The sequence below is a fragment of the Netta rufina genome (assembly GCF_964035555.1).
Source record: "Netta rufina genome assembly, chromosome: 9".
NCBI classification, from domain to species: domain Eukaryota; kingdom Metazoa; phylum Chordata; class Aves; order Anseriformes; family Anatidae; genus Netta; species Netta rufina.
In genome coordinates, this window is record NC_140132.1 from 13992420 (window position 1) to 14019674 (window position 27255).

General features: G+C 39.1%; 1 protein-coding gene across 6 annotated transcripts in view; it reads right to left on the bottom strand.

Annotated features, from left to right (window-relative positions):
* The window catches only part of DLG1 (discs large MAGUK scaffold protein 1), a 148340-nt gene that overhangs the window by 109924 nt on the left and 11161 nt on the right, over positions 1-27255 (bottom strand). For all 6 annotated transcript variants that reach the window (XM_084291883.1, XM_084291881.1, XM_084291879.1 and 3 more), the window contains exon 3: positions 20896-21062. In XM_084291883.1, the coding sequence (XP_084148009.1) occupies positions 20896-21062 (167 nt within the window). The remainder of the gene's footprint in view (positions 1-20895; positions 21063-27255) is intronic.

Genomic DNA, 27255 nt, shown 5'->3' on the forward strand with positions numbered 1-27255 from the left:
CGTCTCTTCAAAATTGAGTTCTCCTTCTTCAGCTGTTTCAGCAAAACACAGTACCTTCCTACAGAAAATAGTGCCCTACTTTAGCTATGAGATTACTGACAGAGTTAGGACTGAAATACCTGAGTGGATGTGACAGCATGTGAAAATACCATACCAAATGTAGGTCTTCCTCCCTTCCCTTTAGAACACCTAGAAAATACTATTTTAACTAAGATTTTTTTAAAACCAAGTGGAGGAAAGCTATTAGCTCAGGAGTTCCAGTATTCAAAAAAGAAACTTCAGAAAGCAGACAGCATTATTTCTCTGAATAGTTGAGGAATTCACAGATCTTGAATATTGCACCCACCTCTGATCTCATCTAAGAAGCGCAGCGACAAAAATCAAAAAAGTACAGTGAATAACAGCTAGGATAAAGATCCCCAGTGGCTTTCATCTATGAAGATTATAAAGTGAGGAGCCTCATCTGTCTCAAGTAAACAGCTGAGCATGGGAACTTGATACAAGATCTTTAAAAACATGAATGGTGCAGAAAAGGCAAATACAAAGCAATTATTCACTATTTAAGACCACACAGGCATCAGTAGACAAAGAAATAATTGAGCAGATGTTTTAAAAACACTAGCAGAAGAAACTGCTGCAGAACTTACTGCTAAGGACATGAAGTGTTCAAAAAGGAACTACAGAACAGCAAACCAAAGGTAGACTAAGGTCTAATAAAAACATATGGCTATAATCACTAGCTCAGGAAGTCTTTAAGATGCTGCCTTCTGAAGTGGATCAGCAACTGAGGTGGGCACTTAGCCTTTCCTCATGATTTTTTCCTTAAAACAGACTGCTAGTCATATTCAGAAGCAGAGTCCTAAGCTACACGAAGTCTGGGGTCTCATCCTCTATTTTTTCCCCATACATTACACTCTCCTCAGCTTCTGTGAGCCACCTGCTCAGAGAAAACAAAGGATTCTGCGTTACTCTTTTTGATAAAGGAATTGCTTTTTTAGTCATTAACCAAAGGTTGCACATACCTGAAGGTGACATCAGATAGTCCATGAAGAATTATGTCCCTCATTAAACTAGCAAAAAGATGTTTTCATAGGATTTCAGACACTTTAAACTACTTTGGAAGTAAAAGAGCACTTACTTGCTCTCTCTCCCTACAGTGTCACAATCTGATCAATCCACAGAACAATCAGGTCACAACAAAGCAAACTTCACTATCATTCACTTCAGTTTTTATGCCACTTCCACCACTCAAAAGAGACTAAGACAACGAAGGAATTCAAGGACACTCCTTATCTCAGGTAAGAGATTTAAAAACAAATAAAACTAAAAAACACCAACCCCTCCTCTCATCCCTTCAAGAATGACTTGGGACCATGACTCTTCCCTGGTGGGAAATAAAATTTAAAAAAAAAGTCAAAGTATCAAAAAGATTTTCCAGAATCATGACAGACAAACCAAAAACCTAATTCTAGCACTGTGTCCTGTAATCTAATACTGCAGTTCTGTGCTCTTCCATACCTTTCAAAAAGATCTCCTCATATACTTCAAATCTTCAAAGGCAAAGAAAGCCATACCAAGTTTCCTGAAATGTAGATATCCACATTTTCCTGATTGCTCTCTTGAGAAAAACTCCTCACAAACAGTAGAGGGCAGCATTTCTCCATTTCCACTGGAAAGGACTTCTCTGCTTGCCTGACAGTAGTGTTTAAGAATGTAAAACACGACAGCCTACAGTAAACTATTTCTTTTTCCAAAGTCTTCATTTTACAACAATACATTTCACACCCTATTCTATCCAAACATCAGAATTAAAGCAGAAGTAAAAAAATTGATTCTGCCAGAAAGGTTTCATTTCATTCATTATATTCATGATCTGCTGACAAAAGTGTCTCCAAGTACTGTTTATAAATAGTAGTACACTGATGATGAAAAAAGACACAACACCACTTAATTCTGATTTTATTCTCTGAATGAATATATGAAGGAACACTAGTTAGTGGGAGAAAAAGCAAGGGCTTCTAAGATCACCAGTGACCTCTAAGGAAATGGAAATAATCCGACTTTGTCATTAACCTTCCTGTTTAACAGGATAATCAGTTACATATTTCTCCAATCTTTATGTCAGGAAAGCTACATTAGAAGAAGCTACAGCAAATAGCACTTATTATTTTAGATAATCTTTAATTTGGGGCCAAAACCCAATCTGATGATTTTCTTTCAAAATTACAGGAATTGAGACAATTGTTTCCTGCAGCATCTATCCATTAACCTAAATTCCTAATAAACAACTTAATGGGATCTTTACAATCATCCAGCTCCATCACAACGAGCTTGTGTTATCTACATTACAGTTATAAAAGGCTTTTATTGAGCTAATTACTTTAGCAACGGGGAACCTTTTGATTTGTGCCTTTGTTTTGGCTTAACTCTTATTGTTCCTGTACTAATATTTGGTTTGAAAAGCTATTGATATCTTTCTATTTTGGAAGCATTCCCCTTCTAGTTAAGACAAGCTCTTTCACTTTTTCTCCCCCCCCCCCCTTTTTTTTTTTTAAAAGCACTTCCCTCACCATGCGAGCAGTACTTCTAGCTGTGTGCGTACACATTGCAGTGCCAATTACATAACGCTGCATAAAACAGTACTTTCGAATCTCCTCAAGTTGCCCAGATGGTCTCCAAGAAATATTTCTCAACCAATGAAAAACAGGACAAGAGTTGTAAGAACGATGCTACTTCTATCCCAACCTCAAACTTCCTTCCATTCCCTTGCATTTCAATTGCTTGCATAACACTAGCTGGGTACATTGGATACGTTAAACAGCAGACAACTTATTAGGAAGTAAGGAAACAGAGAAATCAATGCATATTTCACCAGACAAGACATGGTGATTATCTCCAGGAAGTTTCCTACAAAGAGCTTTTAAGATGCATTGATTATGAATGGGTCACTAAGTTCACCACTCCTCCTCAGCCTAGCAGGCATCGCCATCGCATCGAGTCCCGCTGCAACAAAAAGCAGTGGGGAGCTCAAGTATTCACTAGCTGTCTTCATAGACAGCAGAAAGACGAAAGCACTAAGCAAAAAAGCTTCATGCAGTAAGGTAGTTCTAATTTCATCTTCTTGAACAAGTTATATTATTATTAGTCCTAAGGACAGAGAGCAGTGGAAAGGTGCTGTGTGTACGGGGTTGGTTGTTTTGTGGTGGTGATTGGTTGGATTCTTTTTTGAGGAAAAGTATAGCTCATTAAAACACTATTTTTTTCTGAACCATGCTAACACAATCAAAAGAGATTTTCTGCATCAGTTATGTGATAGTTTTATTTTGTCACATTTTTACAAATAGAAAGATTAAAAAAGTGAAGAATAAAAGAGGTCTCCTTTGGGTAAAAGCTTTACGAGGAGATTCAGGAACACACTACAAGTCAACCACGTGTATTTTCCAAGAGACAATCACTGTACAAAAAGTAAAAAGTCATCTATTAATTATAAAAAAAAGGACTAAGTTCACCATTACGACATTCCAGGGAGCTCAGAGTTATGACAAAGATTAAGGAAACCATGCACAAGTGCAGGAGGGCGAGAAGCGTGCCTGGTCAGTTCTAGATTAACCACTGCCACATTTGGCCAAAGCCATCAGCTGGGAGAGCCCCAGGCAGAGACGTCTCTGTAGGCTGTTCAAGAGTCTGCTCTTGAGCTGCCCCACTTGCACGTCCCCACTGCACACCCAGCACAGCTCACAGCAGGCAAGCAACGCACTCCCCAGGGGTGTTGACTTAACCGGGTAATGAAGGCACCACAAATACAGGTGGGGAAACATGACATGGAACAACGTGTCACATAGATGAGGGAAAATTCACTGCAGCAGAATGCCCCATCTCAACTGCACGCTTCAGAGAAACCAAAACCACAACTGGCACAATCAGCCTTGGGGAAACAAGGAAGGAGAAAAACCATCCTCAACATTTATTACACGTCATGTGGGCACACGTGCACCCACTGCTAGAGCACACACACACGGAGGAGATAAGGGAGGCACTCTTGCAGCCACCATGGGCCGGTCACTAGAATGCCCCGAGCACTGTTCACTCCGTCGGGCATGCAGATGAGTTCAGAGAATGCCGCTAACTTCGGCCCACACTGACCTTTAGGACAGTGGCCCTTGGTTACACTTAACCAAGTACCAGAACTTCATTAAAGCATTTCTTCCCACACCTCCCAACCCAGGATGTTGCAGCACACCGTCCTCAAAGAGCCAGCTCCAAAAAAGTCACATTACCACTTCTGAAAGTATGAGTAATATCCACTGACAATATAGCAGGCTATGATTAAGCATCAAATCAAGAAAACAGTGAAAAGAAAAGCAAGCCTTATGTTTGAAAAGCCCCAGTGCAACTTAATGCATTCGCAAAATAAAAGCCATCATGCGCTGTGCCAGCTAGTAAGACAGAACTGACTAGTGGCATATGAGACAAATCAGCCAGCAAGTTCAGCCATCCTCAAATCTCACTTCAAGTAAGACAGGAAACACTGTTGGGTTTTGGGTTGGGGTGTGCTTTTTGTGGGTTTATTTTTTGGTACGAAGAAACCTAAATACCCTTGCCTGCTGAAGGAATCGTGCTAGAGACCATATGTCCAACTACGAACAACCCTACGTTTATTCACCCACTGTTTTCTCCCACTGTTTTCATTACAACAGGAAACTATGCCAGAGCTGCTCACTCTGAGGGTCCGGCTTCAGGAGCAGCAGGCAAGGAGACCAAACATTTTGATTCCCCTGATTCCCCACTGCTCTCCTCTCCCCCTTCCCAGAGCATTGAGCTGTTAAAGCCTTATCATTTTACCTGCCTTTCCAGAGGCAGCAGAGACAATGTAACTGCTCAGAACAATCAAATTCTCCTTTCCAGCAGCTACCTTTTAACAGCTCTAGTGCTCATTTGATTTTTCCATGAGCTGCTTTAACTCACCAGCCAGCAGAAAAGCATTCCTACTAAGTGAGCATTACAGAAAAGGGGGTGGAAGCACTCTCAGTTGCAGCAACCTGACACATCGGTTCACTGTCACACCTGAAGCTACAGATTGAATTCTTCTCCCATAATAAACAAGGACCACAGAGCAAAACTGATTAGGACCGAATGCTTCACGCTGTTACTCCCATTAATCCTACCTGAAAAATTACTCAAGCTGAGATCACCAGTTCCTCCAAAATAATTCACAGTTCCAGAAGGGCAACTGGAGTTCAGAAAATGCTTTGAAGGGGTCTTTTGTATAGGATTGGTTTCAAAAAGTTATCCCCCCCCCCTTTTTTTTTTACTGCTGCATTCAGCATCTCCTCCAACCTAAATATAATCCACACCATGTTCTCAGAGTCACGGAGAGCTGGAAATACTCCTAGCCCATATGTTCTCAGAGCTCGAAATACTGTTATTTTAAAGCCATTTGTTGCTCTTCAATCAATTGCTAACCAAACACGCGCAGAACTGATGCAATAACCAGACAATTCATTTGCCACTTATTTGTAGTATAAACTAGCAGCTTTTCCTTTTAAAAGGCGAGGGGAAATAAATACAAGCTTGAGGACAAACATTCAAGAGCTTCAGGTAATGCCCATCAGCTTCACATGAACACAAGCATTGGTCCAATTATCCCATTTTTTCAAGGACTCACACTTGCACAAATACAACCATCATTGACATGCCTGCCTGAAAGCTGCACAGTTGTTGTTAAACCCAAAGTTACTGGAAAAGATGTAGTTTCTAAATACTTACAGTCATTTAGAAAGAACATGTAAATGCATGTAAACAAAGGTTCTCTCTCAAGATACCCTGTATACGAAGCACATGGCACAGATTGATACCTGCGTGCATTTTGGTGAGATAGGTCTGTAAAAAAGACAGCCATTGAAGTTGACCAAATACAGGATAATTGCCTCTCACTCCAGGATTTCCTGGGCCAAACTGTTGGCAGCTGGTAGAGCATCATGTTAACAGAATGACGACAGTTTAAGAAAATCCCTTTTAAAAAGAATTTAAATGCATGAAGCTTACTATATCCATGTAATTGATATGCCATAAGACAAACTTTTTCCTAATGACTTGCATTAGTCTATTATGTTTTCTTCATCCTGCTTTTCAGATTTTACATATCAGGTCACTTCATCATGTCCACCACTGTCACTTTGCACCAACTTCTTTCTCATTCTTGATGTCCTCATTGTCTCATTATGCACAAACCCATTCACCTTTGGAACTCACTCAAGTTACCTGTCAGTTCCATCCATGGAAAATGAAATGTAGTGTTGCTTTAGCTGTAACTCCTGGACTTAACTGACCTCATGCTGCCTCATGTTGTCCTGGGCTTTTTTACGTGCCATGCAAGGGGAATTATGATCCCTGGCAAGTCTGATCTGAGCAGGAGAACTTCGAGCAGTCTCTAAAGCACTTGTGTTCACGACCACAACAAATACCTGCAGTGGGAATGTCATTTTGCCTGGTATGACTACAAAATCAGTGTTCTCTGCTTGTATTCCTCCTCATTTTTGTCAGATAACCTTTAAATCCACCTACGGCATGCATTCCTCATTCTTAACAGCACACCTCGTCTCCTGTTCCAAACGATGATCAGCCAATCCTTTAGTCTGCAGGCAACCACCCTTGGTTTTGACACCTACCAGCTATCCTAGTAGGCAGCTGTTTCTTTGGCACTGCTTTATGCTTCAAGATTACATACAGGAGCAATTTCATACCATCTGCTGACACTGCCAACGTTACTGCAATGTAGAAGTGTCTTTTTTTCCACTTCCCAAAGTTTTTATGATGACTGATTCTGTACACATTCCTTCAGCACTCTAACCAGATGGCATATCAAAGCAAAGCGCTGCCTTATTTGCACTACTCAATTGGCTCAGCAGATAACTATGATTTATATGCAATCCAATCAAATATATTTGGAAAGCTATTTGTATTTTAGTGAACACAAGAAATGTTGGCAAAATGAAGTTCCTTGCCAAAACCCATCATGACACATCACTTACATGTGCCAACTTCAAAGAGGTGTTGGGGACTAATTTAACACTCAGTGTATTTCTTAAGCTTTTAGTTTAATTATTTCCCATGTAACTGAGTTTTGATCTCCACGATTTTAAATTCACAAAATTCTAGGATTTGTTGCTCCACTTTAAGAAAGTATCCTTTGGGTCCATCAAGTGATTTCTGTATCAGGTTTACACATAAAAGCTTATACTGTAGTTGTTTCCATTTTCACACCCTTGCCTCCATAACTTACTTCCTTCCAACATCAGTGTCTTCATTTTTCCACCCACAGTACCTCCAATAATGTAAGACTGCTGTGGGAGAAGTTACAAAGCATTTTCATACACTTTCTAGATCATATTTGGAATACAGGGGCAGGTGCTCTGAAAAGCCACCAAGACAAGTGGCCAAGTGGCTGGAGCACACTGAGAAAAGGTTCAGGGAACTGGGCTTGTTTAACCTGGAGAGAAGCAGCTTTGGGTCGAGCTAGCAGCAGCCTTCTTACATCTAAGAGGAAGTTACAAAGAAAAAAAACCTTAGCCCTTTGTTGCACTATACTTGCACGAAGAGATGATGACGTTCAAACTAGGGGTAGAGAGAGGTCCTAAAGGTAACACAGGGCAATCTCATACATACACTGCCCCCTTACCAAGATACGGTGTTTCAGCTACTGTCAGAAACAAGGCACTGGACTAGACAGATCCTGCTCTGGTATTGCCCAAAAGCAGTATTCTTCTCAGTGTTTTGAAACAAAAACAGTACAAAATCACTCTTTTCCATTGCTGTCTCACTAGAAATATTATTCAAGGGCATTTTAAATCACTTGTTTAAACTCAACTATTTTACTTAAAGTATACTACTGAACAACCAAGCCAAGGATGACTGCTCAGAAACTGCTGTTCTGGAAAATATTAATGATTTTTCATATTCTGTATATTTTAAGTGTCATGTACTCATTTAAAACTGTTACTTAAATAAAATCATTACTGTAAGCACAGCCCACGTGCCTGCTCTTAATAGTATCCATGGTTGCAGTGATGCAAATTTGCCTACCTACATCAAACCAAATGTGCCCACATAAGGAGAGAAAAAATCCTGCGTTAATCACTATTCTTTGCACTGGATGAGTGCAAAGTAAACCAGTTAGACCTTAGAAAAAACAAAGTAGTTTAAGGACCTCTTTGTCCATCACAAATACATCTTCATTCTGAGTTAAGCACAGCAGAATTATCAAAGATCAAATTATGAAAGATCTCAAATTCAGTGGAAAACTCATCTCCCTGACCAAATTCTTTACTTTGCTATACTGTAATAAAGAATAACAATGAATTGTTTCCAATATTTCTCCTCCTCTCAAGTAGGAGAAAGGGGTAGTAGTTATCACTATTTCTAATCCTATCATACATTTTTTAATCCTGATATCAAATGTCATATGCATTCATTTTCCTTTTCATCAGAGAAGTAGATTCAAGCACAAAATTAAGGAATGTATTTTTCATTAGATTACAGCTTTCAAGTCGTCAGATGCACTGATGTTCACAGGCAAGCAAACAGTCCTTTTAGAAGCACCAGTTTAAATCAACCGCTTTATTTAAAGACGCAGTGCACTACAGCAGCATTTAAGTTAAACGGGACCAAAGCTTCACATGTAACAAACAGGAAGGATTACATGGTGATAGCTCCAGGTGGAAATGCATGACCAGTCTCAGTCAATCTTAACTTCTGTTGAGAATAGGTGATCTTGTCCTCTTCCATACAGCACTTCTGTGAACAGACTTGCTGCTTTGAGCATTACCCCTCATAGGGCTAGGCTGACCATACTAAAAAATAAGCCTTTTTTCCCCAGAATAAATTTTTATTCAGCTTAACTTTCAGTATAAATTATCTTTCTACTCTTAGACAAGTAGATATGAGGAACTAAACAAACACACAAAACTAAAGTCAAGCAGCTCAGTGACAAAGTTGACAACACTTCCCCCTCCCTTTAAAATAAAAGTACTTTCAGCAAAATTTAGGTACATATGACTTCAACCGAAGTCAAGGAATTAACATCTGATCCCAGTCTCATAGTACCAAAGGCAGTATTTTAAAAGTAAAGTAGCTACACCAAAAACTAATGTAATTAATCAAACTTGTGATTTTAGAGGTTTCACTTCCAAAAAATGCACAACTTGAACACCAGAAAGACCCCTTTGCTGGTGACAGACAAGGTAACTTCACCCATTCCAGTCAGCCTATGCTTCCTTCTGTCACACAGAACCATAAGGAGCTATACCTTGCATTTTAATAGCTATCACTAAACCCATGCAATATTCTTAAAGATGCTCATGCAAGCCTCTTTCTCAAGAAGTAGAATGAAATTAAACAAGTTTCATTGTTTCAAGTTATCTAAAAAGATATTGACAAAAGCCTGAGTAGCTTAGTAAACAATTAAACCTGCAGCTACTCCAACAACCAGGGAAAAGGGAGCAATATAGAACAACACTTCACCAGTAACAAGAAAAGTGGAAATATTTTAAAAGCATGCAAGAAAGTCTCATCTATCCACGTTTCATAAGCACACTACTACTTTACATTCCATTTATGCATCACATTTTACCTTCAGCAGTTACAAGTGGACTGTATTCAAAACAATCACCCACAAAACTTCATCCTAGCACAGAAGTAATGACACTAAACTATTTGTGTCTCTTCGTCTCAAAGTAGCAAGATGCCCAGATTACAGAATATATCCATCCCTAGCAGGAATTCCCAGATTTATCATCTTCAATAAAGGTTATGTAAAACATGACTTGGAGTTCCACATTTCAGAATAAAAAGCAAATTCCTGTAACAATTCACTCTTTAAAGGTGCTAAAATAGCAAAGAACCTTACTGCAAAATGACAAAAAAAATCATTCTACTACACGAGTTTTTCCAATGTGCATTATCAGATCTTAGAAGAATTAAGATCTGTGACTGTTCTTAGCAACAACTACAGATTTTTCACAATGAGTGAAAATAAACATTTAAAGTACATTCAAAGTTAAAAAAAAAAAAATCAACACTAGGAAACAATCGAGACATTTTCATTATAGGTAAGAAACCCTAAAAGAAAGGTTCCAGAACTTTTAAGATCATAGGCATTAATCAAAAGCTTTATCATCTTACCTTTGTTGTTACAATGCATAAACAATCCATTGTTTCAGCATAGCAGGTATCTTTCCAAACATTTAAAAGGTTTATTTCCAATCACAGCTAAGCACCATCTCAAATGAGGAGAAGCACACTTATTGAATAGTCAAAATAGTACAGTGTATGCCAGGATTCCCTTTGGAATCAGAGGTAGAAACAACGTGGAGAAAAAAAAAAAAAAAAAGAGAGCAAGCTAAAATACAAATGCTTTAAGTTTCATGAAGGATTCTCAACCTATTTTGATTATCTATGTCTGAAAATCTTGAAGTTATCCTTGAAAATATCTTAGAAAAGATGTCAAGTCTTATTCCATACCAGCTAAGTGCCTCCTCATATTCTGTTTCACATACTCCTCTTTCAGGATTACCTAACACATGAGAGTCATAGGGAATCATTTGATGAAAAGCAATACAAAATTATTTACAGCAAAAAAAAATCCCAGTTCAGCTTCTCTTAGCTGGTTATGATTTCCAGAATGAAGCTGTCATTCAAAAACAGTTATGGTTGGTAGGAAGCATTTCTCCTCTAACATCATTTCAGCATTTGCAGACTGAAAAATAACCGATTTCTTAGGCAGTAATGAATGGAATATTCCATGTAGAACAGGGAGAGAAGAAAGTGGCAAAGAAAGAGTAATGCATATTGCAAGAGAAATGCTATTTTGAGCCTTGAATTAACCTAGAATTTCATTTCCTTTTGTAATGCTGTAATGCAGTGACAAGGCAAAGTTTGTGTGCACAGGCATTGTCTCCTCAGCCCAATTAGCCCAGCTGGGAAAAGTCAAACACTTGGGCACAAAAGCTAGTCTGTGTACTAAGCAACACTAAACTGGCACTTTCATAAACAGGTAAGAATCTCATTATACTAATTTAGCACACAATGAATTGAAAGCAACTAGTTAACACAGTTTCAGTTACCTTGCCCTGTTAGGTCTCCCTCTCCACCTTTGCTCCCTGCACAGGGAAGCATTTTGAAAAACATTCAATAGACTATTTCAAACTACTAAAGCAGATGAGATTTTATTTCGCATTCAGCTTAAGACGTACAACTAGTCAAACTCTATTTCACACCAGCAAGCAAGTCTAAAATAGCCTAAGTATCTACCTAGGGCATTCTCACTATTCCCTGTAAGTTAAAAACAAGTTTCAAAATCAAGTCCAAGCAGCCTCTGGTATGCATTGCATTAGTACAAGACTGTTCTCTCTCCTTTTTTGTCCTTCAAAGAGCTATTTTTCACATCACATCATGTAGAACAATAAAGCTTAATTTAGTAACAGCCTACTAAATGCCTAGACAAGCAGCTGTCCCAGCACCTAGAGGGCTCACACTTTGCTCCCTCACTGCAAGACCACCGTAACATGCCACAGCCCACCACCTACCATGGTCATCACCAGTCTCAGGTTTTTGCAGCTACTGCACACACAGACGTTGAAAGTCAAATTTTATCCACAGTTGTGCACCTGCTCGACATTGAATGGAACACACACATTTCAATGTGTTGTACAACCAAAACCAAAGTTAGCTTGGTTTTAAATGAGTTTCTCCATCTAAGCCTACACCTGAGGAAGTGGCGGGAGGCTTAGAGAGCACATACATTCACGACAGAAGCCCCACATGCTGAATGGTATCAAATATTGGTTGGCAAGCTTTGGCTCAAGACAGCTATAAAATCAAAGAACAAGAATGCCATTTTCCCTTTGAGCAGATGTAACAGCAGAAAAATTGCAATTTTACCCCACTTGACTCCCTGGCTCTACCATACGTTATACTAGAGGGAAGGAAAAAAGCCAAAAGTTAAAAAGGTAGTAAATAAGAACTATTATTCCTAAAATTATGCATTTTATTTTGCAGGCAGATTGTGCATTTAAGGGACAAGGAAGGGAGGACACTGCAAGATAATTCTCCCATTTCAAAATTTTAAAAAAATCATTAGGCAAGAAAATCACATGCTAGCAAAAGCTACTCAGTTCAGCTTAAACAGAACTTCAAGGTAAACCCCATATCATTCAGCCATCAGGATCATGACTTTTACATGTGTCCAAGTCAGGCCAGAGGTACTTGTTATTACCTTCATATTGTCTCTGCAGTCTAAGAAATATTTCTAATATGAATACCTAAGTGAAATTTTCACTACTGCAAGGCATCAGTGGGATAAACATGCCATCTTTTGGACTGTTACGGCTAACCCAGACAGAAGTATAAATCTCTGACTTTAGAAAACAGAGAAGCAAAGCACCAGTTAGCTAAGCAGTTGGGACTTTCCTTTGTCAGAAGAAAAAATACTCCCATAGCTCAATGCAAGGTATCGGCATGCAAATTATTCTTGAATTTCCCAAGTCTTCTTTTAAGACTGCTTCTTACGTGCTTTGAACTTGGTAAAGCACAAGCATTCAAGAAGACAAAAAAAAGAGCAAGTGCATTTTTAGGTGGCTTGGCACATATCCAGCGCCTGGCCCAGAAATGGCTCCAATGACCAGTTCAAGACATGCAGTCCACGTGCAAGTTCCTTGCACAAACTTCACTGCACAAGTTCCTAACAGTACACCCAAGCTCTGCCTGCCCATCATGCTCTGTACATCAAGGGCAAAAATCAACGATGCTTTCTCAAGTTTCTCTCAGCCATCTTGTTCCAAGATTAAGCTTCTACAGACTAATCCTAGCTACAACCGGCTTATGTTCCAGGGCAATCACTTTCTTCTCTTCCCCACCTCCCCCCCCCACCCCATTTTTTTTTTTTTTTTTTAGTTCCAAAGGACTTCCAAAGAAAATGAGATCACCATCATGACACTTTTTTCGCTTTCCACTCTCAATTATCTTTTAACAAGACCTGATGCCCATTAGCCTTGGCACAAAAGGCACAACTTTTTAGATTGACTATTCAGACTATGAGCTGTGGAAGAAGAGACCAATTCAAAGAGTAGGAAGAGGCAATTCTTGGTTAAGAATTCATAGATCATGAGTGGGCACACTAAACATTTCTGAGCAGAGGGCACAAAGAGATTTTACTACAAGCACACTTGAACATACTGACACCCACTGTACAAACCAGAACAAGCTACATAAGAGCCCTTCACCAATCAGTACACTACTACACTTGAATTAAAGCCCTGCCTGGCAGCCCTCAAAACTCATCTTCAGCTAAGCACAAACAACAGAATGTGCATTTTAATTTAAATGGGTGGAAAAGTTATTTATCAGTAAATAGATGTTGTCATGAGGCAAAACCCACGCAGAACAAAAAGACACCAATCACACGTACCCTACTGACAGAGCAAGAAATTTTGTAGCAAATACCAATGCACGTTTTCATAAATATAATACACAGATGGATAAGCTCTCAAGGAGATCTGCACATAAACAAGCATTTCCCAGCCCAGAAACACAGTAACTGCAGACTGTTCATTGGAAATATTGCTCATAGAAGATAGATTTGAAAATATGAGTCAAGGATTCATGAGATTTAGTATTATCATAAGAAACAACAATATTGCTACTTGGAGACAAATTTTAAAATTCCTTGAATGACCAAGCGTGCGTTAAATTCTGGAGCTCAGAGAAGAAAAAAAAATAAGAGTTGTTTAAGAAAAGGAACTAGGTAAGGAAAACAGAATAGAAACTACTGTAAATAAACAATACATTAACTTAGAAACTTCCTTCCTTTGAATTGTGTTGTGAGGAACAACAGAAATCTTCAAGGACACACCAAAACCCGAATCAAAATCATGAAGGGCTCCACCTTTAACACACTGAAGAGTAAGACACCTTTATGTCACGTAGCCAGTTAGCATTTCTTAGCCAGTAAAACCACTGTTATGCTACTGAATTTGTAAGAAGCACTGCAATCTCTTCATGTCATTCATATTTATTGAAAATAAACCTCTGTCCTGTCAGCTCGATAGTTCAGCCATCAGCAACAGCCATTCTATTCAGTTTCACCCGAAGAAAAAGTGTGTTTTCATTCCTTGCTATTTGTGACATATTAAAAAAACAAAGCATGATACTCATGTGAGCGATACAAAGGAAAGAGATAGGATTTTCCCATCTTGAATTGCCTACCGATTCTTTCAGGTTGTATTTGACACTCACTTCTTGTGCCTTCACAGGCTTATCTTTTTATCAGTGTGAGAGATTCCTTGTACCAGTTAAGTCACCAGATAAAGGGAAATTCTTGTACAGATAAAGCATACATTGAATAAATCTAGCAAATAAAAACAATGCTTAGGAAAAATACTGCTTTTGCAGGTAGTTTCATCTATCCCCAAATTTTAAAAGTACATATGATTATTTAAATGCTACTTTGCTCTCAGAGTCTATGAGAAAACCTGTACAGCATACAGCTGTCACAGGTATAACCAGAGAAGCAGGCTCAGCTCGGCTTCTGGTATGTCAGCTGCCCAACTTCAGCAGATCTGAAGAGAGATTTCAAAGACCTAGTTAAAGATCAAGCAGTAGCATCGCTGCAAGTATTTTCTTGGTTCCTTTAGCAAAGGAAGCATTAAAATTTTAAGATGCTGTAACCTAATCCAACCACCTTAGAACCAGGGTGCACAATGTAATTATTATCAGTAAAATAGAAAACCACAATTGGATATCAAATTCATCTCATTTCTTTTTAAGTTCTCCTTTTACTTCTGAATGGAGGAGAGTAAGTTTTTATAAGTAACAGATTTTTATTGTTTGTGCGTGCATTCTGAATTGACTTACATACTCGGATTTGTACAAACAGCCTGGATTTCAAGATCTTTCAAAAACAAAAAACACATAGCAAGCCAAATATCATTTCCCTACCATAGAAGTTAGCATGGGGAAAGCAATGAGATGCCCGAAAGACCTAGGACCATACACTAAGAGATACACACAAAAAAACGTGGTTTCTATTTCTGTAGGAACATAGTTGAAATAAATAACAGACAACACACATGTATAAATACAATCCTAAAGCAACAGTATGACAACAGGGTGCACAGCAGTCAGACATAGCGTATTGTCAAGCTAGCCAGCACTAAATCTTTATAAATACTAAGGCAAAGAAGATATTTGAAGCAGTGTGACAGGTCTAGGATTTCTCCAGGAACAGCCTGCTATTCGGACAGGTACAATTGACTGCATTTGTAAAGGCCGGATGAGGATACTGCAGTCAGCACAACTTGGAAACAGAGAAACAGAACTATAGCATCCTGCAGCTTTAGTAATGCACTCCGTGTGACTCTTCTAAGGAATTTCCTTTAAGATCCTGATTAGCTATTTGATAACACCTTTCCATTTTGAGTACAAACTGCTATTACCCATTAAATACAGACCTTTTTAATTCCACTAGAAACCATACCTCTGAAGTTTTTTCTTCTAGACTATATTAGCTCACCTTAAGAAGCCACACAGAACTATCAAAAACATCTTACAAAGGTTAAAAAGACATTCGTGCTTGCTTGGCCAACAAGAACAGTTCCCACATAGGAGAAAATTAGGTTAGCTTAATCCTACCTCTCTCTGTTCAAAATATTCACATTAATTATCGTCTTTCTTTTTTCAGATTTTGAGCAAGTTGAACACAAGCCTGCAGTATGCTTAACAGCAAGGGCGGCTAACAGCATCTATGCAGCATTAGCAGAAGCACAGTCAGTAGTATCAAGGGAAACTATGACTCCACTCTGCTTGGCACTTCCATTGCTGCATCTGGAACACTGCATTCAATTTTGGGTGCCCCAGCATGAGAAAGATGTTGATAACTTGGAGCAAGTTCCACAGAGAGCCATTAATATGGTGAGGGGGCTGGAAGCTTACTCCTTGAGGGAAGATGACGACACTGGTCTTGTTTTAGTTTTGAGAAATAGGTTCAGCAGAACCTAGAAGTAGCCTTCTAGTACTTGCAGAACAACAGGGACACATGCATGCTGCATGATGAACAAATAGTAGGAAAAAGAAATAAATTGGAAGAGAGGTTTCAATCAGAAATAAGGAAACACTTTTCCCCTCCATGATAGTCCGGCATCGGAACAGCTTGCCCTGAGGTTTTAGAGTCTCCATCTTTAGAGATTTTCAAGACTCCACTGGATGAAATCCTTAGCAATCTAGTCTCATCAGTGAGCCTGAATCATTCTATGATTCCAAGATGATTAGACAGTTTCACTCCACTGTGTCATGGCCTGACATTTAGCTGACTAGTGTATAATTTCAGCTGTTTTCTTACCTTACATCCTCTTCGACTTTCTTAGAAGGCAGTAAGCCAGATACTCTCTTGTTTAAGTGTGGGAAAACCACAGATGAGCCACCATTACTCACTAAACAGAGATCTGTTAGCCTAACTGTAACAGTAAGACAATCTAAGTAACGTTTCGCCTCCTAAGCCAAAACCTTTATTTTGAGACAAGGCTCATTTTGGTTTTTGTTTGTTTTATGAGGGGGGGGGCTGTTTTTTTCTTGCAGCTTCTAAAATCAAGTTATTGTGGTTACTTTTAAATCAGAGAAATTAACGAGTGTCTGCTACTCACCTTGAGTTCAAATTATCAAAATACTGAAACGCATGTGAAAGAATTAAAGAACACATCACAAAACCGTCTCCTTAGCAATACACTATTCAATTAGGTCAAAGGAGACTTCTACCAGTGATTCAAGTTTCACCACGTATTTCTCAAACGCGAACTGTCCCACCTACAGATGGCACTACAGATCACAGCAAACAGCTTTACAGACCACGCTTTCCTGTGGAGACAGTTCTCTCACTACCACTAGCGTTAAGCAATTCGGCTTTAGATTGTTTGCTGCTTTGCCAGCACAGACCTACACTCAGGATTTAATGCTCGTAAGGAAATTGTATGCACCCCTGAACCTTCTCAAAGTGAAATGATATATATCTTTCCCTAGTCATTAGTACTGAAAGGATTAACATTCCCTCCCTACTCATCACTGTCTTGAATCTCTCTCCTCTTTTTTTTTTCTTCATTATCTTTTTGTATTGGAAAGTAAAAGAAATAAAGTTGTCAAATATGGTTCCAGGAAATATAAAGGATGAAAAGGAAAACAGATTGCCGTGAACAGGAAAACTGCAAACTGTAGTTCTAACTTTCACTAATACAGTATCTATGGGAACTACAAAATCCACTCTTCTGATCCAGAAGGAGTAAAGCAAAAACAACTCTGTCTTCCATTCAAAGTCCTCAGGCAACCTAAGCTTGCATACCACTACTCTATGTATATATACAAGCACACATTGCTAAAAAGTCATTTCCAGAGTCAGCTGCATAGAAAGAGTTCTTGTAATACAACCCGTAATCACTTCAGGGAAGCATTATATTGCCACTCTCAAGCAACTTTTGCATACACCAGTGTCAGCTGGATGAAAACTCATTTGGTCCAGAGTAACCACAGCAAAGACATATAATTAAGGCAAAAGAAACATGATTTAAGGTATTGCATCTACAGCTAACAATTTGCAAGCAAGAAAAAAAAAGACTGTCCCATTCTCATCACTTACAGTCCTACCAGCCTGGCACGCAGTGCAACAAAGCTAAAATAATGTCCAAGTGCATCTGGAATGCTGATCTCATTATAACTGGTTAATGGACTAATACTGAATTGGGCAGCAGCCTTGTACATCTAAAAAGTAAGTTTCTGTTCGAAAACAAGCTAGCTATGAGCTAGCTATGAACGAAGTGAGATACACTAACCTCAAGTTCCCCCAATCTCTAGTTTCCGCAAACAAAAATCATTACAGATTGCACGTGCTGTACCAGTACTGCAGTATCATTACACCCTTGAGTTGATTAAAACCAAATATTAAAAAAAATGAAGTACCTCAGAAAGAAATGTTCCTGAAACCAAAATGCATCAAGTTTTACAGAATAAAAACATTAACCGTCATGTACTACACATAGCAAGCATGCAGAATATAGACTGTCAATACATGATTTCTCATTTGCTTGTTTGATTGCTTTGGTGGTGTTTTTTTTTGTTATTGTTGTTTTTCTTCTTATTTTTAAAATATTGAGTTACAGGTACCGAAAAAAAGCAGTCAGTAAAAAAGACTGGCAATATGTACATGACTACATGTTTACTGTAATAATTATATACATTTTTGAAAGCTAAACAAAGACATACAAAAAAAAGAAATGAAACGAATGCTGCACTACCACACTTCAAATTGGTCCATCTATCCAACTGTAATGCGTAAAAACTGCATTCCTCAAGCAGTATTCTAACTAATGAAATATGAGACAAACTTTACTGTAGGTGCCAGACTGAGAAAAGCCTAGTTTCAGTTCCACATAAACTAGCATCAATACCAATGTACATAACTAAGCTTTTAAATAGTCAAAGTATATGTAAGACCTCCCTCATATATTGAAGGTCAAACAACTGCTGGACTTTCACATGATACTTGAGACAAAAAGTCTCAAGGAAGACAGGTGGCTTTGTCACAAATGTCCAAATCTGGGCCACTTATAAGAATAACAAAGTAATCCACGCTGTATCAGGTTCTGTTCATATAACACTATATACCAGACCACCAGACTGTACAGGAAAAACAGTTGCTTCATCTAGCAAATAGCTCAGCAAACCATATACTAACATCTATGGTAAGACTTCCCGAATTAGGCCCTTCTTCCTTTCAACACACTCGTCACTTTGCCACAACAGCACATCTGTTGTCATCAGTGCTGTGTCATGGACAAGTCCTTTTATTACTGGCAGCCTACTACCACATGAGGACAAAATCTGGAGATGCCGACTTGGTAACTAATTTACACATTTAAATGCTTTCCTACGGAATATTTAGAAAGATACAGGGTCAAGAACACCCTTTAGCTGATAAATTAGTCTTTCTTCTTGGGGACTTCCTGGTGGCGAAGCAAGCGAACTTCTGGTGAATTAGCTTCCCAGTTTCAGAGCAGGGTGAGTAACCACAAAGCCTGAATTTAACAACGTGCTCTTCTACACATCTCCATTTCTTTTTCAAGCTTCAGATCTTCCTCATCAGTCTCTAAGTACTTACTGAACTTCTCTGTATTTTTTGCAACACAGTACCTTGATTTAGACAATACTTCCAGACGATACTTCGATGCAGATCAAGTAGAATAGAAGGGTTTTATACCACAGGCCTATATTGATGTGTCTTTTCGTGTATTAACATGACATGGCAGACTCCCTTCAAGATTCACAACCAGCCCAGACCTTTTCCAAGAAACCACTCCTTAAATATTCAACCTCTATGGGTGCTACACAAGTAGAACCCAAGTGCAGGACTTGAGCCAGCTGAACTGGGGCCTACCCATTAATTACTTAAGCTGCTCAAAAGTTCTCTGTAGTATTTGCTTCCAAAGCAGCCACACACCATTCTCTTCCCATTTATAATTTTATCAGGATATTTTCACTGATGACTCAAACTAGGATGCACTCCTGCGGAATTTCATCAGATAAATAATCTCAAAATATAGCCTGTTAAACCATACCAGTAGTGTACCAAGGTCAGAACTGAGCACATTTAGTATTTCTTCCTACCAGGAGAATTAATACCAGGTTAGAAAGGAAAAGTGTGACAGAACTGTTTGCAACAGGCACACTGACTATATCTGGCTCTGTTACATAGAATCATAGTTTTCTGAGTTAGAAGGAACCCACAAGTACCATCCAGTTCAACACCCGGCTCCACATACCACCACCCAAATTCAGACCCTATGTCTAAGGGCGTTGTCCAAATACTTGAACTCCAGCAGGCTCAGTGCCGTGACCACTGCGCTGGGGAGACTGTTTCAGTGCCTGACCAGCCTCTCTGTGAAGAACATTTTGCTAACACCCAGCCTGAGCTGCCCCTGTCCCAAGTTTCAAGCCATTCCCTTAAGTACTACTGCTTGCCACCGGAAAAAAAAACACAGGGCCTGCCCGTCTACTCCCCATTGTGAAGAATGTGTAGGCCATTATGAGGTCTACCCTCAGTCTCCTCTTCTCTAGGCTGAAGAGACCAAGTGATTTCAGCCATTCGTCATACGTCTTGCCCTCTAGACCCTTCACCATCTTTGCAGTCCTCCTTTATAAACTCTAATAGTTCTATGTCACTCTTATGCTGTGGCGCCCCAAACTGCATATAGTACTTGAGGCAAGGCAGCAGCAGCGCAGAGCAGGACAATCCCTTCTCTCAACCAGCTAGCAATGCTGCTCTTGATGCACCCCAGGGTACAGTTGACCCTCCTGGCTGCCAGGGCACACTGTTGACTCATATTCAATTTGTTCACTAATATACACTAATGTGCTTTTCCCTGCTCAATTTTCTTATCACTCACTAGTGAGAATTGATTTCATCTAATTTCCCAGAAAAGCCCTTCTATAAAAAACACAGCTGTATAAACAGCAGAAGCTTTCTTACAAACAGAAAAGTTTTCTTATCAAAAAGTTATGGCTTTCAATTTTCCAAATTATTCATGAAGTTACAACTGATGAGCAGTTGATATGGATGGGTGTATGCATACTAAACCTGTCAAGCTCCTAACAGAGTGTAAATCCAATTCAATGGTCACTTAATGGTACGTTTAATAAACAGGTTTCTGACAAAGCAAAATGCATGCATCTGTTATCAAACATTCCAAAGGTTACATTCTCTAGGACTACTGAACTTCATACTTAAAGTATTTTATAAAATGAAGAAAATTTAGGGAAGTTGAGTTAATAGCCTCAACAAGAAGACTAGAACAGATAACATACCTCTACACTTGGGCTAAGGCTGCTTGGCAGTGTTTCTGATGTCACTGTTGTGCTTGGAAGGCTGGAGAAGTCCCAGGTGTTCACAGGCTGTATTGGTTCAGATGGTTGAGAGTGATCGATGCATTTTGGATTGTCCAGTAAGGTCACTTCATAAAATTCTTGAATATCTAAAGATGTGGGAAAAAAACAGCGAAGATGGTAACTATGGAGCCTGTGATATTCTGAGCATGACGTTTTCATCCCGCAAAACAAATTAAATACCTACTACTTTATCTGTGTATTACGGATGAAGCCGTATCACCACGACCACTTGACCTTTCCCCCAGGACACACAACTCACTCTATGCCCCATACCTCAGCGCTTAAGTGTCCCCACTCACTTCAGGCTTCTGCCACCTGTAGAACTGCTACTGGCAGCGTGAGCTGCAGCAGAACAGCAGAAGCATACGGAATAACTGCAGTGGAATAGAAGAGATATCTGTTTCTGTTCATGGTATACATAACTTCCAATAACGTAACCTTCGGTTGTTTGATATCTCCTGTTCAAGGGCAATATTAGAAGGTGTTTTCTGTGGTACGTATTTTAATTAAACAAGCACAGAAATATGAGTATGCTGATGGAATCAGCAACAAGTTAAGAGAAGTTAGGAAAAATGAGATTGAAAACAGATTGATCAAGATACGCTGAAAAAGCAGGTGATGACTCAAGCAACAGAAATAGGATTAAACAGTATGAATTACAAATCATATTTATGAACTAATAGCTTTTTCTACAACCCTAAAGGCTCAACTGGAAACTTCTGGGGAAAAAGAATCTGGCTGCATTAGTTTATTGTTTTTGTTTTCTACTGACTTCCTATCCACTAAAGCAATCTAAAGAAGCATCAAGGGTGATACGTAAGCATACAAAACTTGATAGTGCAACTACTCATTAAAATCACTCAAAAAATATAAATCCGAAAAGGTATAGGATAAGGGAGGGACAGATAAACAAAGAATGTTTTTATAAAGCTTTTAGGCTCCTCTTGGAAGTAAAAAAAAAAAAAATGTTAAACAGCAGTTATAACTAATGTTTTTAATTACACCAGCTTCACAGAAGACAAACATTTCAGACAAAGCTAGCCCAAGAAGTAAATAGGATCCAGCCATCAATAGGGAGGGTTCTAATCTGCAAAATTTTGCAGCTTTTCAGCAGCTGTCCAGAGATGGTAACAGAGGCACAGTAACTAATTCCTTTATAGATGGAGTTGCACCACAAAAGAAACACCACACAAATGAGAGACATCTTACTGTTGGTAGTACTCCAGACTTAGACTTTGCTACAGAAATTGTACTCCCACTCTAAAGTCCAGAAAACTGCAGTTTCTCAACTTCCATTTCCGTCTTTTCTCTGAGCAAGAGTCAAATTCCTATCAACTGCTTACATTAATTTTTAAAGTTTCACTTGCTCTTCACGTTGCTGATTGGAAGAAACAGTAAGGGTTGCAGAAGACGTTAGGTGACCTAGATACACAGGAGCAAACCAGCCTAAGAGATACAAATTGCCTTTAAACCTTTCACATTAGCTCCCACGGTTGCAAATTTGTCTTGTAGCTGCATTAACATTAATACACCAATCAAGCATACCAAGTTTCCCCCCCCCCTATAGACAGTACTTTGTATATTAAAATAGGCAATGTTTTAGGTTGATCTTGCAGCTGCAATCCACAGCAACCAGGATGTGAAGATCATTACATTATTTATGGGAAGGGCTTATTTGTGCAAGTGTTTTACAGCAGAAATCTAGGGCATCCATCCTCAGTTCTGGTACTTTTAAGTCTCCCTGCCAGCGGAGGTAGCCATTTATTCATACTGCACAATGCCTTGTTTCAAAAGCACGTTATTTCCCACGCATCATCTCCACTCCTCCATCTATGAAGGACACAACAGCAGAGTCACTATTGAAAGGTGTCAGACACATACACACTACTTAATATTGGGATTAGTTTCTGTTTATCCTGAACTTGCTCAAAAGCCAAAAAAAAAGTTCCTATGAACTTGATGCCTACACAGTTTATTTTATTATTTTTTTTTAAAAAAAGGAAACACTAATTTACATTTCTACTATTCAGAATGCAAACATTAAGCCAAGCAGTCTGTGCACCTTGAATACATTCAAGTACACAAGGAATGAGTGGTGGATGCTTACATTTTTGTGAAGCCAGAAATTTAAGACATACTAAGTGCAACCTTAAAAAGGGTTTTCCTTCTGGTCTACTGCTATGTGTCAGCTTACAAAAATATTTTATCATGTGAGCATGATTAAAACATCTGATGAACTCTTATTAATCTGAAGATGCATTTTTATTTAGCATATGGAAAGTTCTGACATTTTCCCAGTTCTTGTAGATAGAGGGTAGTAAAATACATTTTTTACGTTACATTCATGGTTAATTCATTCTTCAAGTTGTGTGCATTTTTCATGTCTATCAGACTGAGGCACAAACTAAGTTAAAGAAAAAAATTCCCATCAGAGACCACAGAACAGTTGAACAAAGCAGTTTCTAACTAGAAGGTCAACATTAGAACAGCTAGCTGACATTTAAAAACAGCAGCCAACAGGGAAAATCCCAGAATGGCTGAGGCTGAAAGGACCTAAATGACCACCTGGTTCCAACCTCTTGCCATGGGCAGGGACACCTCCCACCAGCCCAGGCTCCCATCCAGCCTGCCCTTGAGCACCTCCAGGGATGGGGCACCCACAGCTTCCCTGGACAGCCTGGGCCACGGCCTCAGCACCCTCTGAGGGAAGAATTTCTTGCTCCTGGAGTCATGTCCGCTTACATGTAAAAGCACAGTAAGACAAACTAGCAACGTTTAATGACATCGAGAGCAGAAGTCAATGCACAAAGAAAGTAACAGAACACCAATTCTAAAAGGGATTTTTTAAGACAAGAAAGAGAAAATGATTTTTTGTTAATTTATCAGTCCCGTAAGAAGGTAAGCAGTTGAAACAAACAATCCTCTCAGTTTGCAAGCAGATTTTTTCCCCCCTTCTCCTATTCTCCCCTCATCTTAGTTTCTTTCTTTGGCCAGGCTCCTGTTCACCAGTAACATGATACACCAGAAGCTAATACTGCTCACTCTTACAAAAAAATTATAATCTACCAAAATTAAAACCCAAATCAATTTTGCAAGTGGATTCCAGATTCACTAAAAACCATAACAGTGATTAGAAAGACAGGAGAAATGCTGAAGCAAATCAATTCTTACAGCCCCTCCTACAGTAAGTAAGGTCAATGGCACTTGAGAAGTCCGTGTCAATTCGGTCTAGAGGCTCTGTCTCTGAGGACAAGGATTGCAATCAGCAACACGATCCCACTCCTTCAGACAGATTTCTTCCCTGCTCTTCAGAAATCAGACACAAGGCTTCTGCTTGTCTGATGCTTTTTGCAATATATGCAATAAAAAGTAGACTTTCTTGAAAGTATTTAGAAGAGTTCAGCCAGAGAGGACCCACAACGCTCACCAAGCCCAACTGCCCGACCACTTGCACGCTAACCAGAAGTTAAAGCATATTATCGAGGGCATTACCCAAACACCTCGAACGCTTTGGGATCACTTACGATAGACGTGCATTCTAAAAACCTCATTGTGAAGCAAAGGCCTGTGCATATCCCTTTCCTGCAGGGATGGATAACTTTAGTACAGTCAGTTAATAAAAAAAGCTGAACGAAGTTTTTCTCTGCTTTCACCTCTGCATGAACTGTTACTCTGCAAGTCAAAGATGGGATACATACAACTGTATTTTCTTTAGGGAAAGGTGACACCCCATAAAGAAGGTGTTGGCATCGCTTCTAACAGGCCACAGGCCTCGTGTTAAGCTACTTACCAGGCCCCTGGACTCGTCTTGGCCTGCCTGCAGCTTTGATTTAGTTTGTCTAGCTCTAACAGCAGTTATCTAAAGATCAGGTTACTTAATTATTTTGCGTAGATTTTACTTAGCTTCAGACAATTCTATGGTGTTACATCTATTACATATAGAGAGAATACAAGAAGGTAACACATACAATATTATATATTTAAATTTGCATATAGATATACATAATATAATCAGTATCATATATAAATATATGTGGAACCAATAGGTATTATATCACACAATTGTCCGAAGCTATGTAAAAGCTATATATACAACATACAAAAGTGTACGCCCAATTTATGTATATATTACTTATATAAATAAAAATATAACCACATGTGCATGTGTTTGTGTAACTAGTAAATAGCAGTAAGAAGCAGTTATCCTACAGGCAGTTGGTTACCTATGGCCCTAGAATAAAAAAGAAGCCTACACATAGGATGACAGCACACACCTTGAAAATACAGGCACAAGATGACACTGGAGGCTCCAGGGCTATAAGCAGCTCACCAACCCAACAACAGAAAGCAACAGTGAGAACTGGGCAAAAAAGTTTGGGGGACAACAGAATAAAGAACAGTCATGCAGTGTATGTCAAACACCACACACAAAGAAAATAATTCTAACATAGGACTGCAAAATAGTGAATAAATAACAGAGTGTGGAGTACATTAGCAAACAGAAGCAACCTCAAGATGACAACAGCAAGGAGGAAGAAGCCATGATCACACATCTCCCAGGGAAGGATTTGCAGCACCAGTCTCCCATTCCCTGCCCTGTCCCCCCAGCAGTCAGTGCTGCAGCTGAAGCCAGCTGCCTTAAGGCAGTGGGAACGTGAGCACAGCACCGCAGGAAGGGGCAGGTACAAGAAAGCTTGTGAATATTAACAGCATATAACACCAAGTATGCTGATAGCACTGAGACTAATAATAGCTTTCTGATTAGGCTGTTATGACTTCAGGCTAGCATTCTTGGCCTCGCCTTTAAGGTGCATTTCCTTGTGCCCATATGGAGATAGCGTGCAATGATTTGTTGGGAATTGAAGCAAGCCGGTCTGCAGCTTGAATGCAACCAACTGGCAAAGTGCTCACGCTAGAAAAAACAAAGTGAACAGTACAGGTAGTGAGTGCAGCACCTAGCCTTATTCAAATAAAACTAACATCACAAATCATATCCCAGATCAGTAAACTGCCTGAACATCTCAAAATGAAGCCATATATAACACTGGATTGCAGTAAGATTTAATCCCTATACACTTGATGCCAGCCCTGTATCTCTGAGAACTCAATGCTCAAGCTCCTGCAACAGATGAGACCTTTTCCAGTCACCTTTACAATTTTGTCCATGAGCCCTTTAAGGAAACTTTGGCAGTGATGTTAGCTTTTGGGATAAGTAAGTTGTCATAAAAAGTTCAAAAAGGATAAACAGTTTGCTGCTCTTCTTTTGATGGAAATTTGAAATTGTACTGAAAATACAGTGCAATTACACTGAAATTACAGTGAAACAGCCAGAACACAGTAAAATCAATAGTATACCTCATACCTCCTTTAACAGTTACAGGGAATAGCAAGCATATGCAATTGCAAGTCACGTGCCTGAAGACAACGCTTTACACTCACCAGCATCAGCCAGAGCAAGGACCAGAAAGGAATTGAGATGATTGCAGTATTAACTATACAGACATGGGAATCACAGGTAACATATGCAAAACCAATCCAGTAATAAATCTTCAAAAATTACCCCTTAAAAGGTTAAAAAAAAAAAAAAAAAAAAAAAAAAAAGAGCTCCCAAGCCCCTTATGCTCTTAATCTACTTGTATTTCAGTTGAGTTTCAGGAAATCCTGCAGGGTACAGCATTTGCAACCTGTAAAGTCTCTATTTTGCACCCATAAAAGTCATATGCTCTCTCTGGAAAGGGACTGGGCACTGCTTTCAGAGAACGGTTGTAACTTGAAGCAAATGCTAAAGTACACAATTATAGTGGCTTACAGTTTAAAGTCAGTTTCGTTTTCAGACTTGGCTAAGTGTGTTACAGACAGGCACAAAAGACAGTTGATAGGAGCTTTTGGCTTTCTAACAAGTATTAAGCAACTCCCTGGATTATTTTTTTTTTTAATTTATTTTTTAACATGTCATTCTTCAGGTTCTATTTTAAAACCCTGGTATTGGACCTTTAATGTTACGGTATCAAGGGAATAGCTAAAATTTCACTGGCATTTACTACTTAAAAGGAAGAAAAAACTAAAAACTTTTTAAATTAAAAATAGTCATTTGATGAGCACAGTAATCGACTGTTTTTAGGGTTTGCATTTTTACACTTTAAGCATCTTGGCCATTTGTGGGTTATAGGTGGTGTTACTTAAATAAACTCCAGGAAATTCCAGACAAGCTTAACATTTCATGGACTAAAACAAGGACATTTACTGCAACAGACTGCACTGGACAGCATGCAGGTAGAA